This window comes from Neofelis nebulosa, chromosome 1 (genome assembly GCF_028018385.1).
Source record: "Neofelis nebulosa isolate mNeoNeb1 chromosome 1, mNeoNeb1.pri, whole genome shotgun sequence".
Lineage (NCBI taxonomy): Eukaryota > Metazoa > Chordata > Mammalia > Carnivora > Felidae > Neofelis > Neofelis nebulosa.
In genome coordinates this window covers 128,950,231-128,966,895 of record NC_080782.1, presented here as the reverse complement: position 1 = coordinate 128,966,895, position 16,665 = coordinate 128,950,231, and the positions used below count along the sequence as shown (strand labels likewise).

The following is a 16,665-nucleotide window of genomic DNA, read 5'->3' as shown; positions in this document are numbered from 1 at the left end:
AGTGTCAGTCCTACCCCTGGAAAGCAGCTACTGAAGCCCTGACTGCTCTCAGATCCCGGCACTGCGGGCGAGATGACGTTTACCACGGCGGGGATTTCCGTAGAGGTGACACACGCCACTTCCGGCCGACGGTGAGACTCAGTGACGTGGCTGGCGAAGTCTAGCACGGTACTTCGGACTGGGACACCCGGAGCTGTCAGGTGGCTTCTGGGCAGCCCCGAGGGGAGAAGACTGCGCACCGACATCAGCAGCAGCTGCGAGCCCGGAGCCGGAAGTGCCACGTGTCCCTATTGCGCCTGCGCGGCTCCCGGCTGACAGCCACTTCCGGCCGGGGCCTCTTCTCGTTAGGCTGCCGCCTTTCAGCCGGGTGTTCTCGGCTTCTCCGGTCTGACTCCCAAGCCTCAGCTCCCAGGCCAAGCCGTGGCCGCTGGCGGGCTGGGAAGAATGCCGTGCTGTACCTAAACACTTGATGCACCGCCCTTTCTCCTCCTCGCTACAGTCGAGTCGTTAGCGCCTTCCCTCCGCTTCCAGCAGTGGTCTTTCACCTCTTTGGTTTGGCGCTGTCGCAGACCCCGACCAGCCCCTTCCAACCCCGATACGCACCGTCGTCATGTCCCAGCCGGGGATACCGATCTCCGGCGGCGCCCCAGCCGGCCTCCAGGCCCAGAACGGGGCCGCCTCGGCCTCGGGGTCTCTCTACACCAACGGTAAGTACAGCCCTGGGGCGGGCGGCTGGCGCAGCCTGGGTCCGAGTTCAAGCTGACCTTTGGTTACTGCAGCTGCCTGTGGCAACCGGAGGAGAGGGTAACCTCCCGGCCGGGGGAATGAGCGGGTGATGGTGGGCGGCTAGGCCAAGGAGACGGCGGTGAATATGCAGCCGCAACCCGGGGCTCTTGTTGATGTTTCATGTTTATTCATTCGTTCGCTGAACAATTAATGACCACTTGCTGTATGTAACACCCTGCGTATACATAGGTGAAAAATACAGATTCGATGCATACCTCAGAACTCGCATACAAGACTCATAGTGCCTGTTTATGTGCTTTCTTCCTCCGTGCCACTTCACCCTGTCTTCCAGAGAGCAGAGATCGGGGGCTGATTCTTTTCAGTTCCGCAGTGCCTACAGTGGGGTGGGGGTCTTAGTCGGAATTGGAGGAGATGAATGAATGATGGTGTTTTTGGGATTCCTGTCTCTCTCTCTATTAATGTTTTTATTTATTTTTGAGACAGAAAGAGAGAGCATGAGCAGGGGAGGGGCAGAGAGAGAAGGAGACACAGAATCCGAAGCAGGCTCCGGGCTCTGAGCTATCAGCACAGAGCCTGACGTGGGGTTCGAACTCATCAACCGTGAGATCATGACCTGAGCCAAAGTCGGACGCTTAACGGACTGAGCCACCCAGGCACCCCTTGGGAGTCCTCTTTTAAGGCCTGCTCATCTCTTCCAAAATTTTACCCAAATTGTACCTAGGCCACGTGTTCAGTTTTCCAGTTTTGGAGGAACGAAATATTAAATCTCTAGTTTGATTTACAGAGGTCTTTACCTCACTTGAAAAAAGTGGTTAGATACACCTCGGAACCTCCCTTCCACAGCGTACAATGTGGCACTACAATTTGTCATTTGGTGTGAGAGTTGTATAGTTGTATGCTTCTTCTGAGATTCTTTACATTGTCCTACATTGTGATTTGCTAAGCTTACTATAATTATAGTAGAGAAAGAAAGATTTTTTTACCAACATCTGATTTTGCCAAATTACTGATTTACTTATAAATCTTTGACTTGTGGAAAGAAAACTAATAGAATAAAACTAAAATAAATTGCTCATTGGAAACTAAGATTGTTGTGAAGTTCTGGAAAATAGCCAGTGATTATATTAGCTAATTTACATTATGTTTAGAGAAGACTACTGTTTTCTTTACAAAGAAGGCTCTAAAAGACTTTTAAAAATGTCTATGAGTAGGCAGGTTTTTAGGCAGAAGCAGGAATAAGTATAAGTACTGTAATGGTGTTAAATTGAATGAATTGTTCTTTCTTATATTTGTGGTAACAGATTAAGTAAACTACGTTTTATTCTAGGCTACTTAGTAACATTTACGGTGGGGATGAAATCATTTTAAGACTTTCACTTTAAGGTAAAAAAAAAACTTAAGCAAAATGTCCTGTGGCTGTGGCTTTTTCTTACAATCCATAAATTGCAATTTTACATGAGTTTTAAATGGCAAATCCTGCAAATATGCGTGTAAGTTTATATGTAATTGTGATAATTTTGAAACATTAAAGGAATTTAGCCACTGCAATGTGTAGTATAAAAGATGTTGTCACTATGATGATTTATTCCTATCCACGGACATTTGTTACACATCTCTTAAGTTCTGTCCTTGGGACTGTAAAAGAGAATAAGAAAACAGTCCCTGTACACAGGTTGCCCAGGACCAATTAGGGATTCACTTAGGAAAGGAAATCATAGGACTGCAAATACATACACTTTTTAAAGATACAATTTCGAAAGCCTTTATAATCTCCATTTCTAAAATTTTTTTGTAGAATTATTCTAGTAAAGTGGCTAATGACCTGTATTGGGTTTCTTTGTTCATCCCACTAATAATAAATTAGTGATTTATTATTAGTGATAGATGTGATAGAGAATTGGAGAAGGCTTTTCTCTAGAAGGTGAAAGAAAAAAGTTCAGTGCTGGAATCTAATTTTATTGGTTAACTCTTTCAAGGCAGTTATTGGTGCTTAAATATTCTTTTGAATATATATATATATATATATATATATATATATATATATATATATAATTTTGAGACAGAGAGAGACAGAGCATGAACGGGAGAGGGTCAGAGAGAGGGAGACACAGAATCTGAAACAGGCTCCAGGCTCAGAGCTGTCAGCACAGAGCCTGTCGCGGGGCTCGAACTCACAGACCCCGAGATCATGACCTGAGCCGAAGTCGGCCGCCCAACCAACTGAGCCACCCAGGCGCCCCTCTTTTGAATATTTTTATGCTTTAGATTTAATGTAACTTTTTAAAACCGTGGTTGACACATAATGTTACATTAGTTTGAGGTGTGCAACATTCTGATTGGACTTTTCTATGTCTCAGGCTGCTCTCACCACCAGTATAGCTACCATCTCTCACCATACAACCCTATTACAACACCACTGACTGTATTTTCTATGCTGTACCTTTGATCACCATAGCTTATTCCATAGATGAAAGCCTGTACCTCCTAAGGTAGCTTTCTTAAATTACATATTACAGTTCAGTTGAATATTCAGATATTTTTTAGATAGTCAAAAGACTGAATAGTTTTTTCATTTTTCTGTAACTTCGTATCATATTTTATAGTGTCATTATTTTTTTATTAAATTTTTTTTTAAATGTTCATTTTTGAAAGAGAGAGTGTGACAGAGTGCTAGTAGGGGAGGAGCAGAGAGAGACTGAGACACAGAACTTGAAGCTGATCTGTCAGCACAGAGCCTGGTGTGGGGCTCAGACCCATGAGCTGTGAGATCATGACCTAAGCCGAAGTCAGATGCTTAACTGAGCCACCCAGGTGCCCCATTATTACTATTATTTTTTATTTTAGAGAGATTAAACTTGGGGGAGAGGGGCAGGGGGAGAGAGAGAATCTTAAGCAGGCCCCACACTCAGCATGGAGCCCTGCCTGGGGCTTGATCCCATAACTGTGCGATCATGACCTGAGCCAAAATCAAGAGTCAGATGCTTAACTGACTGAGCCATGCAGGCACCCCTATGGTGTCATTATATTACATAATTCCTCACACACAAGACATTTTTTTTTCTGTAGTGGATTGTTACATGACATTACAATCTAAAGGTTGTCTAGACAGGTTTTTTGAGCCTGTATAGATTTGTGTACACATATTTCCTTTGCAAAAATTGACAGTGAAACTGTAAGACTATTTGAACTGGCATATCTTCATCTCATTAGTATGTAATAAGGCTAAAGGCAAATCATGCCTCCCACCTTTTTTTTTTTTAAGATAATATTTTTGGGGGTACCTGGGTGGCTCAGTCAGTTAAGTGTCCAACTTTGGTCCAGGTCATGAACTTGCATTTCGTGGGTTCGAGCCCTGTTTCAGGCTCTATGCTGACAGCTCAGAGCCTGGAGCCTGCTTCAGATTCTGTGTCTCCCTCTCTCTGTCTGCCCCTCCTCCATCCATGCTCTGTCTCTGTCTCTGTCTTTGTCTTTGTCTCTGTCTCTGTCTCTGTGTCTCTCAAAAATAAACATTAAAAAAATTAAAAAAAAATATATATATATATATTTTAAGTAATGTCTGTATCCAGTGTGAGGCTTGAACTCACAACCCTGAGATCAAGGGCTACATGCTCCATGGACTAAGGCAGACAGGTGCTCCTCATGACTCCTACTTTTTTTGTTTTTAATGTTTATTTTTGAGAGAGACAGCACTAGCTGGGGAGGTGCGGGGGGTACGGAGGTAGACAGGATTTAAAGCAGGCTCCATGCTGACAGCAGCAAGCCCTATGTGGGGCTCGAACTCAGGAACTGTGAGATCATGGACACTCAACCAACTGAGCCACCCAGGCACCCCCACTTTTTTTTTAGTTTGTTTGTTTGTTTGTTTGTTTGTTTATTTAGAGAGTGCGTGTGCACACGTGCAAGCTGGGGAAGAGGAGAGAGATGGGGGAGAGAATCCCAAGCAGGCTCTGCACTGTCAGCTTGAAACCGGATGTGGGGCTCTAACTCACAAACTGTGAGATCATGACCTGAGCCAAAACCAAGAGTCCAACGCTTAACTGACCGATGCACTTAGGCGCCCCTGACTCCCACTTTTAATTAGCAGTTTAATTGACTATTTGGGTCAGCTTGCTAAGGCAAGCAAGTTTTATTAATTTTATGCAGTTTTATTAATTTTATGTGTTGCAATATTTATGTAATAATCACTTTTTCCCATGTAGATTAAAGGTGAGAAGGATATTTGCCCTTCTCTGTCCCACCCAGATTTCCTGTTGTATTGTTATTTTATAAAATAACATCTGTCTGCCTGCTAGACTGTGAATCCTGTGATAACAAGGATATTTATCTGCTTTTGCACATCATCCTTTCTCTAGCTCTCCACATGGTGTCTAGCATATTAGAAATTAACCAGTTTTATTGAATGAAAGTTTGAGAATTGGGTATTTTGCAATTTAAGTCACTAAATCCGTATTCACTTAGTATAAGATTAGAGCTTAATTCCAACTCCTTTTCTGGTGAATTTTTCCATGGATTTTTTTTTTTTTTTTACAACATTATCAGTTAAAATAATAGAATTTTGCTGGGGCGGGGCTGGTATTGTTTGGTCATCAATTTAAATGCTAAGACTTGTGCTCCTATCTGTATTGTAGGCATGATGGAAATGTAGATGTTTTTTAGTTTCACTCTGATGTAAACCATGTTTATGCCTGTGTACTTGATATAAGAAGTCTTTAGTCATGATTAAACCATGCTATGAATAAAATTGGTATGTGGTCTGTAGCAATGATTGTTGTGGCCCTTTCATGTTTTCAGTGGGGGGCAGTAACTTTGGACTTCCATAAAGTCTTTGTATATGTCTATGAAAACTTAAGGTGTTGAACTTCTTGTTTTTCTCTGCTGATGGACTGGAAGTTCCTGAAAGACAATTGTAACCATAAGAATTAACATTTATTGTTTACTTACTCCATGCCCAGTGCTAGGTTGCATTATCTGCGTCATCTCATTTAATCCTCACAACAGCCCTATGGAGTAAGAACTGTTATGTACTGACGAGGAAACTGTAATGAGTGGGCAAGGAACTAGTTCAAAGTCACACAGATAATAAATTGTGGATCCTAGCTTCAAACCTAGGAGGTCTCATTACAGACGAGGAAACTGTAATGAGTGGGCAAGGAACTAGTTCAAAGTCACACAGATAATAAATTGTGGATCCTAGCTTCAAACCTAGGAGGTCTCATTTAACTACTGTTACTCAGTTTATCTGGTTTGTTATCTCTGAATCCCAGGACCTAGCATCTTGAATTAGATTCTCAATCAAGGATCAGAACATTTTCTTGTATTTCTTGGTGTAGGTGGATGCATATAATTGTAAGTATTTGCTGATATTTTTTAAACCTTCCACCTAGTTTATTTTCTTTTGGATTATAATTAATATATGACCTGACCCTTACCTTTTGTTAGTATATAGTCAATTTCTTTGACTATTTCAGCATCACATTTCATAAATGTCTTCTAGATCCTGAAATTGAGCCTCCCCCCGCTTAAATTCCTTCATTTGCTTTTCTCTTTCCACTGTTTCCCTTATTTTTAGTGACTGACCCACAAGTTGTATTCATTCAATGGCATCCATTTGTTGCACTTGTAGTTTCAGTTGGTCAGCTCTTTAAGTGATCAGAATATATTTTGATGTGTGGGGTGACGTGATGAATCAAAAAATTTTCCCTTCAAACCTGTTGTATTTAAAAGCATATACACCTGGGACAGCTGGGTGGCTCATTTAGTTAAGCATTTGACTCTTGATTATGGCTCGGGTCGTGATATCACTATTCGTGAGTTCAAGCCCTGCATCAAACTCTGTGCCAACAGGGCCGAGACTGCTTGTGATTCTCTCTCCCTCTTTCTCTGTTCCTCCCCCTGCTTGTGCACTCTCTTTCTCAAAATAGATAAATAGAGTCTAAAAAAAAAAAAAAAAAAACATACACACAAAAAAGGAACTTTTCAAGGTTTAAGAAATGTATTGCTATCTAAAATGTGATTTTTTTAATGATTTTTAAAATTTAGTTTTATTTTTTGTTTAATTTTTTTTTTTAACATTGAGAGAGAGAGAGCAAGAGAGAGACAGTGTGAGTGGGGGAGGGGCAGAGAGAGAGGGAGACACAGAATCCAAAGCTATTGGCACAGAGCCCAACGCGGGGCTTGAACCCACAAACCATGAGATCATGACCTGAGCCAAAGTCAGACGCTTAACCGACTGAGCCACTCAGACACCCCCTCTTTTTTTTAATTTTAGAGATGCAAGTGAGAGTGAGTGCCGGAGCGGGACACAGAGAGAGAGGGAGAGAGAATGAGAATCTTAAGGCTCCATGCTCAGTACAGAGCCCAAGGCAAGGCTCAATTCCACGACCCTGGGATCATGACCTGAGCTGAAATCAGGAGTTGGATGCTCAATTGACTGAGCTATTCAGGCCCCACTAAAATGTGATATTTTTGAATACTTGGTTACTTTTCTCTTTTTTTTATACTTACGTGAAATAATTTGAATTGGTCATTAAGTTGGATTCATGTATGATAGGTGGAAAGTATAAACTGTCCTTGGTAAATATTAGCTCCATATGTATTTACTGAATGGATTAATGAATGAATTGCTTAAGAATACAAAGATCGTAAGTCTTTTTCTTACCTGAAATTTGAGGGGAAACCATGACGGACTACATCTCTTCTTCTTACTATTAAATTTGCATGAAAGGGGTAGTTTATTCAGTGTGCTTTTGTGACTGTTGAGTAGGCTTTCTTGAAGAAACTTTTAAAATTATAATTTGCTTAGCATTCATTGGGATAGTATGCAGAAGTATCTCAGTTTTTGCATGCTAGATTTCACGAATAATCATGTATCAATAATTTTTCAAATCAGTGGTTTTTAAACTTTATAAAGTTTCATTCTGAAGTACCTGAGAACCATGACTACATGGAAGTTTTACTAATGCAGATTCTGGGATCCCATTGAGTACACTAGGAATTTATAAAGGTGGAACCTATGATCACTTTGATTCTGAAGCTGCTGTTTGGGTAATTGAGAAGTGGTCATTTGCTTTTATTTTCTTCTTCTTTTTTTTTTTAACATTTATTCATTTTTGAGAGTGAGAGAGACAGAGCATGAGTGGGGGAGGGACAGAGAGAGAGGGAAACACAGAATCTGAAACAGGCTTCAGGCTCTGATCTGTCACCACAGAGCCCGACACGGGGCTCGAACTCACGGACCGCGAGATCATAACCTGAGCCGAAGTTGGATGCTTAACCAACTGAGCCACCCAGGCACCCCATGGAACTTTTGATATCATGGAGAAGAGTTTCCCCAAAAGTAACTGACAGTGTTTTTACACTTATCAAAACTTAGTGTCCTGATAGAAAACTGGTAAAATCAGGGCAGGGAGATACTGGGAGATACAAGAACAAATACCATGTTATTCTTAGTTTTGTTTGATGAGTACTTTTTTTTTTTTAATGTTTTTATTTATTTTTGAGATAGAGACAGAGCCTGAGTGGGGGAGGGACAGAGAGAGGAGACACAGAATCTGAAGCAGGCTTCAGGCTCCAAGCTGTCAGCACAGGGCCTGACGTGGGGCTCGAACGCATGGACTGCAAGATCATGACCTGAGCTGAAGCTGGACGCTTAACCGACTGAGCCACCCAGGCGCCCCTCATCTGGTTTTGTTTTCATCTCTTGTTTGGTTCTTTGCCTGTTTACCCTCTCTGAATTTGGCTTCTACTTCCACACGCATCCCAAAACAACCCTAAACAAGGCCACAAAGGACTTTTTGGTTACTAAGTACAAAAAATGTTTTTTCAATTCTCATTGTATTTTTCAAGCAGCAACTGATAACCTTTACCACTACTTGTTTTCATTTCAGACCCTTCTGGTTTGTTTGCTACTTTTTTAACAGTAATATTCTCAATATTTCCACCTTTTTTGATTGCCTTTTCCTTCGGTCTCTCTTTTTTTTTTTTTAATTTTTTAAGTTTACATATTTTGAGAGAGAGAAAGCACACATGTGGGTGGGGAGGGGCAGAGAGGAGAGAGAATGCAAAGTAGGCTCCGTGCTGTCAGCAAGTTGTTGAGGGGCTCATCTCAAGAACCATGAGAGCATGATCTGAGCTAAAATCAGGAGTCAGATGCCTAACCACCTGAACCACTCAGGTGCCCCTCTTCTCTTTCTTAAATGTTGGTGTTCCTCAGGGTTCTGACCTGGTTCTCTTCTTTTTCTTTCTTGCTTTTTAAAAATATATAACAATAAGGGTGCCTGGGTGACTCAGTACAGCATGTGACTTTTGATCTCAGAGTTTTGAGTTTGAGCCCTACGCTCAGTGTAGAGATTATGCTAAAAAAGTAAATAAATGAACTTAAAGTCTTCAAGAAAATAACAAATATTATTTCACATAATTTCTGTGGCTGGGTTTCTTCTTTCCTTACTCTATATATACTCTCTGGATATCATTAATTCCCATGGTATCAAATGTTATGCATATGCCAGTGATTACCAAAGTTATATCATAAGCTGAAACCCATCTCTTTGGCTGCAAATAGCTGTCTTTCTGTTGTACCTCTGTGCTTGGATTTCTTGGTACCAACTGAAAGTATGTTTTTATTTATTTATTATTTTTTTAATTTTATTTTTTTAAATTTATATCCAAATTAGTTAGCATATAGTGCAACAATGATTTCATGGATTTCATGGATTATGCCCCTTACCCATTTAGCCCATCCCCCATACCAACCCCCTCCAGTAACCCTCTGTTTGTTCTCCATATTTAAGAGTCTCTTATGCTTTGTCCCCCTCCCTGTTTTTTTTTTAAAAATTTTTTTTTTTTCAACGTTTTTTATTTTTATTTTTGGGACAGAGAGAGACATAGCATGAACGGGGGAGGGCCAGAGAGAGGGAGACACAGAATCGGAAACAGGCTCCAGGCTCTGAGCCATCAGCCCAGAGCCTGACGCGGGGCTCGAACTCACGGACCGCGAGATCGTGACCTGGCTGAAGTCGGACGCTTAACCGACTGCGCCACCCAGGCGCCCCTCCCTGTTTTTATATTATTTTTGTTTCCCTTTCCTTGTGTTCACTTGTTTTGTCTTTGAAAGTGCTCATGAGTGAAGTCATATGATATTTGTCTTTCTCTGACTAATTTCACTTAGCATAATACCCTCCAGTTCCATTCACGTAGTTGCAAATGGCAAGATTTCATTCCTTTTTATTGCCGAGTAATACCCCATTGTATAGATATACCACATCTTCTTTATCCGTTCAGCCATCAATGGACATTTGGGGTTCTTTCCATACTTTGGCTATTGTTGATAGTGCTGCTATAAACATTGGGGTGCATGTGTCCCTTCGAAACAGCACACCTGTATCCCTTGGATAAATACCTAGTAGTGCAATTGCTGGGTCATAGGGTACTTCTATTTTTAATTTTTTGAGGAATCTCCATATTGTTTTCCAGAGTGGCTGCACCAGCTTGCATTCTCAGCAAGTATGTTTAATTTTCCAGCCCCTCTTCCTTTTGCTATTCTCTGCCTTCTCCAATTCTTTTCTTCTCCTTCTATCCAGTGAATGGCACTGTCATCCACGGAGTTGTTCAGGTTAGAATCTGGAGAGTTAAACTTGATTGCTTCCCCTTTTCAGTTCACATCAGTTCACATATTCAGTTCCACGTCAAATCCTATCAGTTCTATTTCTTCAGTTTTTTAAAACTTAAGTAATGTACAGGTATTAAACATTTCTTTGCAGCCCAAATGTTAAATTATTTTTTATAAAATGTATATGCAAACACAAAACTAGCCATAAATTTCATATGTTAATAGCTGGAGTGCAATGTAAAACCTAAACAAATTAAAATAAAAACATCTACAAAAGCAGTACAGTTCAAAGTTAAAACATTAAGTAATGTGATGGGTTATGTTTGACTGAAGCCAAAATTGATTGGATTGTTTTTATTTTGAACATGTTGGAACATCATTTGCATGATTATCATAGTCACTGTTTTTCTCTTTTTCTTTTCTTTCATTTACTTTTTGTTTTTTAATGTTTTTAAGGTTTATTTATTTTTGAAAGAGAGAGAGCATGAGTGGCGAAGGGGCAGAGAGAGAGGGAGACACAATCCGAAGCAAGGTCCAGGCTTTGAGCTGTGAGCCCAGAGCCCCATGCACGGTTCTAACCCACAAACCATGAAATCATGACCTGAGCTGAAGTCAGACACTTAACTGACTGAGCCACCCAGGCACCCCTCTTTTTTCTTTTTAAAGATGAGACTTATTTTCACTTGTCAGTGAGGAAGAATTTTCTTTCTACCCTGTTAGTTTTGGTGTTTGGGGGCCTGTGAATTAAAGTGGCAAGAGACAGATCAACAAGAGAAGAGACATAATTTTCATATGTATCATGAGAGTTTACAAAAATGTGACTCAAGGAGGCAAATAAATAGACTTTAGGACTTATGTATCATCTTAATAGGGGAAGGGGAGAGAGAGAAGGGTGCTTATGGGAAAACAAATGATTTTAGGAAAGATAAATGGGACCTTAGTAGAATACATGGGAAATTTGGTAGTTCTGTGACAATGCATGTTTAGGGGTGGTGTGGAGACTTCTCATCACGTGATAAGAGTCCATCATTTCTGGTTGTTCCTGGGTTGGAGATTTATGATAATTGAATTCCTTAGAGTTCTTTTGGGAGACTCTGCATTTAGGTGAATAAGAGATTTCAGGAAGGGGCGCCTGGGTGGCTCACTCGGTTAAACATCCAGCTTCAGCTCAGGTCATGATCTTGCCGCAAGTTCCAGTCTTGAGTCCGGCTCTCTGCTGTCAGCACAGAGCCCAGTTCAGAATCTCTGTCTCCCTCTCTCTCTGCCCCTTCCTCATTCATATTCTATCTTTCTCAAAAATAAGCAAACATTGGGGCACCTGGGTGACTCTGTTGAGTATCTGACTTCAGGTCATGATTTCGGAGTTTGTGGGTTTAAGCCCCGTGTCAGGTTTTGTGCTGACAGTATAGAGCCTGGAGTCTGCTTTGGATTCTGTGTCTCCTTCTCTCTGTGCCCCTCCCCCGCTTGTGCTCTTTCTCTGAAAACTAAAACAAATATTAAAAAAAAAATTTTAAAAACATTAAAAAAAAGATTTCAGCAACTCATGCCCTTTGCTCAAAATAACTTGTATGCCACAGTGGGGTGTTCTGGACCCATTCATAATCCCTAATCTATTATTTTGATGGGTTACTTAGTTTATTAATGACTTCAGAATTAAAATATTAAAATCCTTTTTTTTTTAATTGAGGAGAGGGCACAAGTGAGCATGGATGGAGAGAGAATCTCATGAGAGGCAGTGAGAGAAGTGGGGCTCACCTTAAGTGGGCAGGAGCTCACTCGATGCGGGACTTGAACTCACTAACCCGTGAGATCATGACCTGAGTGGAAGTCAGATGCTTAACTGGCTTAAATCCTTTTAAGTAAGCTCTAGGCCCAGAGGGGGGCTTGAACTCACAACCCCAAGATCAAAAGTCACATGCTCTTCTAACTGAGCCACCCAGGCCCCCCTTATTTTGTGCATTTTGATGATGCATGGCTTTTACTTGACTTAAAGACCTTTCAACATTAGCCGATGATAAAACAGTAAATAAAAATATGAAGTGGGCCATGAAATCTTGTGATAAGTCTAGGCTGTGAGATGTCTGTTTCTATTCGCATGACCCACAATGTGCTTATGAATTAACTTTTTACAAATGTTTTTATTGAGTCAAACATCTCTGTATTCCCACTGCTGCTGTTTAGTCAATCATTTCTTGCCTGGACTACAGCTGTAGACTCCTTTCAATCTCTTATTTCTCCTCTAATCTCCAAGAGGTTCTTTTATGTGCACATTTATACTGTCCCACTGGTAGCCTTTCCAAAGCTCCCCATTGCCTTTAGGCTCAAATCCAAACTCTTTGAGGGTGTAGTTTAAACTCCTGTTTCACTTTAGACATTTGACTCAGTCACTTGACTTTTGTTCTGGCAGACTGAACTTCTTTCACAATGCCCTTTCATGACCACAGGCTGTTACACATGTTGCTCCCTTTTCTGGAAACACTATTTTCTAAAAATTATTTTATTTATTTATTTATTTACTTAGTTGATTAATTATTGAGAAGGCAGGGGGCGGGGAGGAGTGACGAGAGGGGCAGGGAGAGGGAGAGAGAAACAATCCTTAGCAGGCTCTGCAGTGTCAGCGCAGAGCCTGACACAGGGCTCAAACTCATGAACCATGAGATCATGACCTGAGCTAAAGTTGGATGCTTCACCTACTGAGCCACCCAGGAGTCCCTCTGGAAACACTCTTGGCACTCTTTTTCCTGGAACTAACTTCGATGATCTCTTAAGATCTTAGCTGAGGGGCGCCTGGGTGGCTCAGTTGGTTAAGCGTCCGATTAAGACTCAGGTCATGATCTCGCAGTTTGTGAGTTCAAGCCCTGCATCGGGCTCTGTGCTGACAGCTCAGAGCCTGGAGCCTGCTTTGTATTCTGTGTCTCCTCTCTGCTCCTCCCATGCTCATGCTCTCTCTCTGTCTCTCAATAATAAATAAATGTTAAAAAAAAAAAAAAAAAAAAAAAGATCTTAGCTGAAACTTGTCTTCCTCAGGAAACCATCTTTGTTACCTTTCTGCCTTCAGTATAGCCCAAGCGCTGCTTCCTTGTGCTCTCATAGTGTCCTGAAGTTGCCACTATCACATCATTTTCTGTTGCCCTTGCCTGGTTCTTTGTCTTCCAATGTGGATGGTGAGCTCCTTGAGGGCAGGGTTGGAGTGGACCTTACCTTTGTTTCCTCCAAAGATATTTGGTAAAATATGTCTTTTCAATGAGGGAATTAATAGAATATTGTTAACCATTTGACATAAAATGAATAATTAGCCTAAGTATAGCATCAGTCTTTAAATGAAAGACTGGAAAAACAAGATTAGTTTAGATGAAACTATTTGGTTTATTGGTAACAGATTTAAGGTGAGTGTTGCAGCGTTAAGGACACAAATACATGTTTCTTAAATGAAAAGAGCAAGCATTTATTTTATACTAATTGTATGAGAAACATCATAAATGTTTCATAGAAATCTCATTCTTACATTGTATTAAATTTTATTGTTGCTGTAACATTACCACAAATTTGGTGGCTTAAAACAACACAAAATTGTCATAGTTGTGAAGGTCAGAAACCTGAAGTAGTACATCAGGGCTGCATTCCTTATCAGAAAATGTTTTGTCTTTTCCAACTTCTGGAGGCTGTCCTTGATCCTTGACTCATGCCCCCTACCATCTTTAAAGCCACTGATGCCCTGTCAAGTCTTTCTCCATATAGTATCATTCTGACCCTGACTCCTGCCTTCCTCTTTCACCCTTGTGATTACATTGGGGCCACCCAAATAGTCTCAAATAATCTTCCTATCTCAAGGTCACTTGATCAGCAGCCTTAGTTCTTTTCTTTTCTTTAAAGTTTATTTATTTATTTTGAGAGAGATACGGGGAGCACATGAGCAGGGGGGGGACAGAGAGGGAGGGGGAGAGAGAGAGAACCCTAAGCAGTCCCTACACTGTCAGCATAGAGCCAGATGCCGGGTTCAAACTCATGAACCATGAGATCATGATGACCTGAGGTAAAACCCAGAGTCTGATGCTTCACCAGCTGAGCCACCCAGCCGCTGCTTAGCCACCTTAATTCTGTCTCCTATCTTAAATTGTTTTTTGGCATGTAACCTATTTACACATCCTAGGGATTATGATATAGACATATTTGGGGGGTCATTTTTCTTCCTACTATACACATGAATGCTATAATTTAGCTGCTTTTACTCTTCCTGTTTTATAGATGAGGAAAGTAAGTCTAGAAAGGTTAAATAAATATCTTGTGGTGCGCCTGGGTGGCTTGGTCGGTTAAGCGTCCGACTTCGGCTCAGGTCATGATCTCACGGTCCGTGAGTTCGAGCCCCGCGTCAGGCTCTGTGCTGACAGCTCAGAGCCTGGTGCCTGTTTCAGATCCTGTGTCTCCCTCTCTGTCTGCTCCTCCCCTGTTCATGCTCTGTCTCTCTCTGTCTCAAAAATAAATAAACGTTAAAAAAAAAAAAAAATCTTGCTCAAGGACACTTAGTAAAAGTCAAGGCCAGAATTTACTCTTGGACATTTTTTCCCAGTTTGTGCTCTTAATTACTACTTTATAATGCCTCTTTCCATATACATTTCATATAGAGTGACCTTGTACTATCAGGAAGTTGATTGTGTAGGAGTTATAACATTTTTTTAGATAGTTTTTTATATCTTAGAGATTGAATATGCACTACACTGTGGAGTTAGACTATATAGAAAATGACTAGGGCTTCAGTGAACTGTGTGGACTTTTGGTGTGATTTGGGACAGGTTACTTTGCTGCTCTTAGCCCGAAGTTTTGCAGGGTCCAGAATCTTGAGAGTCCTTTGGAATATGCACGTTCTAAAATAAATAACTTTTAGGGGCGCCTGGGTGGCGCAGTCGGTTAAGCGTCCGACTTCAGCCAGGTCACGATCTCGCGGTCTGTTCGAGCCCCGCGTCAGGCTCTGGGCTGATGGCTCGGAGCCTGGAGCCTGTTTCTGATTCTGTGTCTCCCTCTCTCTCTGCCCCTCCCCCGTTCAGGCTCTGTCTCTCTCTGTCCCAAAAATAAATTAAAAAAAAAAAAAATTTAAAATAAATAACTTTTATTTATTTAATTATTTGAGGTGGGGGAGAGGCAGGCAGAGAGAGAGAGAGAGAGAATCCTAAGCAGGCTCTATGCTCAGTGCGGAGCCCAATGGGGGACTTGATCCCAGGACCCTGGGATCATGAACAGAGCTGAAATCAAGAGTCAGACATTCAGCTGAACTGAGCCACTCAGGTGCCCCCTAAAATAAATAGTTAAAAAGGAGGGGCTGGCTCAGTCTGGAGAACATGTGACTCTTGATCTCAGGATCATGAGTTCCAGTCCCACGTTGGGTGTAGAGATTACATAAGTAAGTAAGTGAATAAATAAATAATTAAATACGTAAGTAAGTAAATATTTTTAAAATGGAATATGTACATTCTGTAATTCATTTATTAGTGTTTGATAAATCATGTATATATAAGCATAGTATTCTTAGAAATCAAACTAGTTAATTTCCCACAACATATTTCTCTGTTTTGATGTTTCAGAGATCAGCCAGAGATAAGTTGCTTATTTATACTTTTCACTCTTCCCTTACCTCATGTGTTGTTCAAGAAGCATTCAAGATGGCTATATAAATGGGTTCTATAAACATTGAGGGGATAAAATTCAGGAAAATGAAACCTTTTAAAACCTGTGTAAATAATCAGATAAGTAACATATTTAGCTGCTTTTCATGAATATATTTAGCATTCCCATTGGTGACTTCTCATTGGTGGTACCTTTGAACCGTGGCCTTTCCCCTATGGCCAATTTTTTTTTTTGTCTTATCTTAAAATGATTCCAGGCCTAAAAGGTCACCATTTGAATACTTTAAGTACTTTTGCATTGGATTACCATGGCATATGCACATTTATAAATCTGTTGCTTTCTTTGGGGTCTTAATATAGAGATCAGTAAAAAAAAAAACAAAACAAAAACGCTAAATGTAAATAGAAAGGTCCAGAAATTAACCAGAAATGTTCTTATTGGAGACAGTGCCCTGATAAGAGCCAGGACTAAATGGATTGGTTTAACTGTTCCTTCTGGTCCCAGTGTTTTTGTTTCTTTTGTTTTGTTTTCTTATTTGGAAAGATGACTATGATTGTGATGGTTTTGGATTTTCTGATCTCCTAAATCCCCGACCTTGTAATTTAGCAGTTAAGTAAAAGGGAACCAAATCACATATTTGAGTCAGAATGGTGCCACACTGTGCAGGGTGACAGATTTAGTTTTGTGTTCAA

At 40.8% G+C, this 16,665-nt stretch overlaps 1 protein-coding gene across 3 annotated transcripts in view; it reads left to right on the top strand.

Annotated features, from left to right (window-relative positions):
• Positions 1-328: 328 nt before the first annotated feature.
• SEC24A (SEC24 homolog A, COPII coat complex component) overlaps positions 329-16,665 on the top strand; it is a 71,855-nt gene continuing 55,518 nt past the window's right edge. Inside the window, exon 1 of one of the 3 annotated variants that reach the window (XM_058736215.1) lies at positions 329-707. In XM_058736215.1, coding sequence (XP_058592198.1) covers positions 611-707 — 97 coding nt within the window. In that variant the 5' untranslated portion in view covers positions 329-610. The remainder of the gene's footprint in view (positions 708-16,665) is intronic. The other 2 variants (XM_058736197.1, XM_058736208.1) reach the window with 2 other exon arrangements.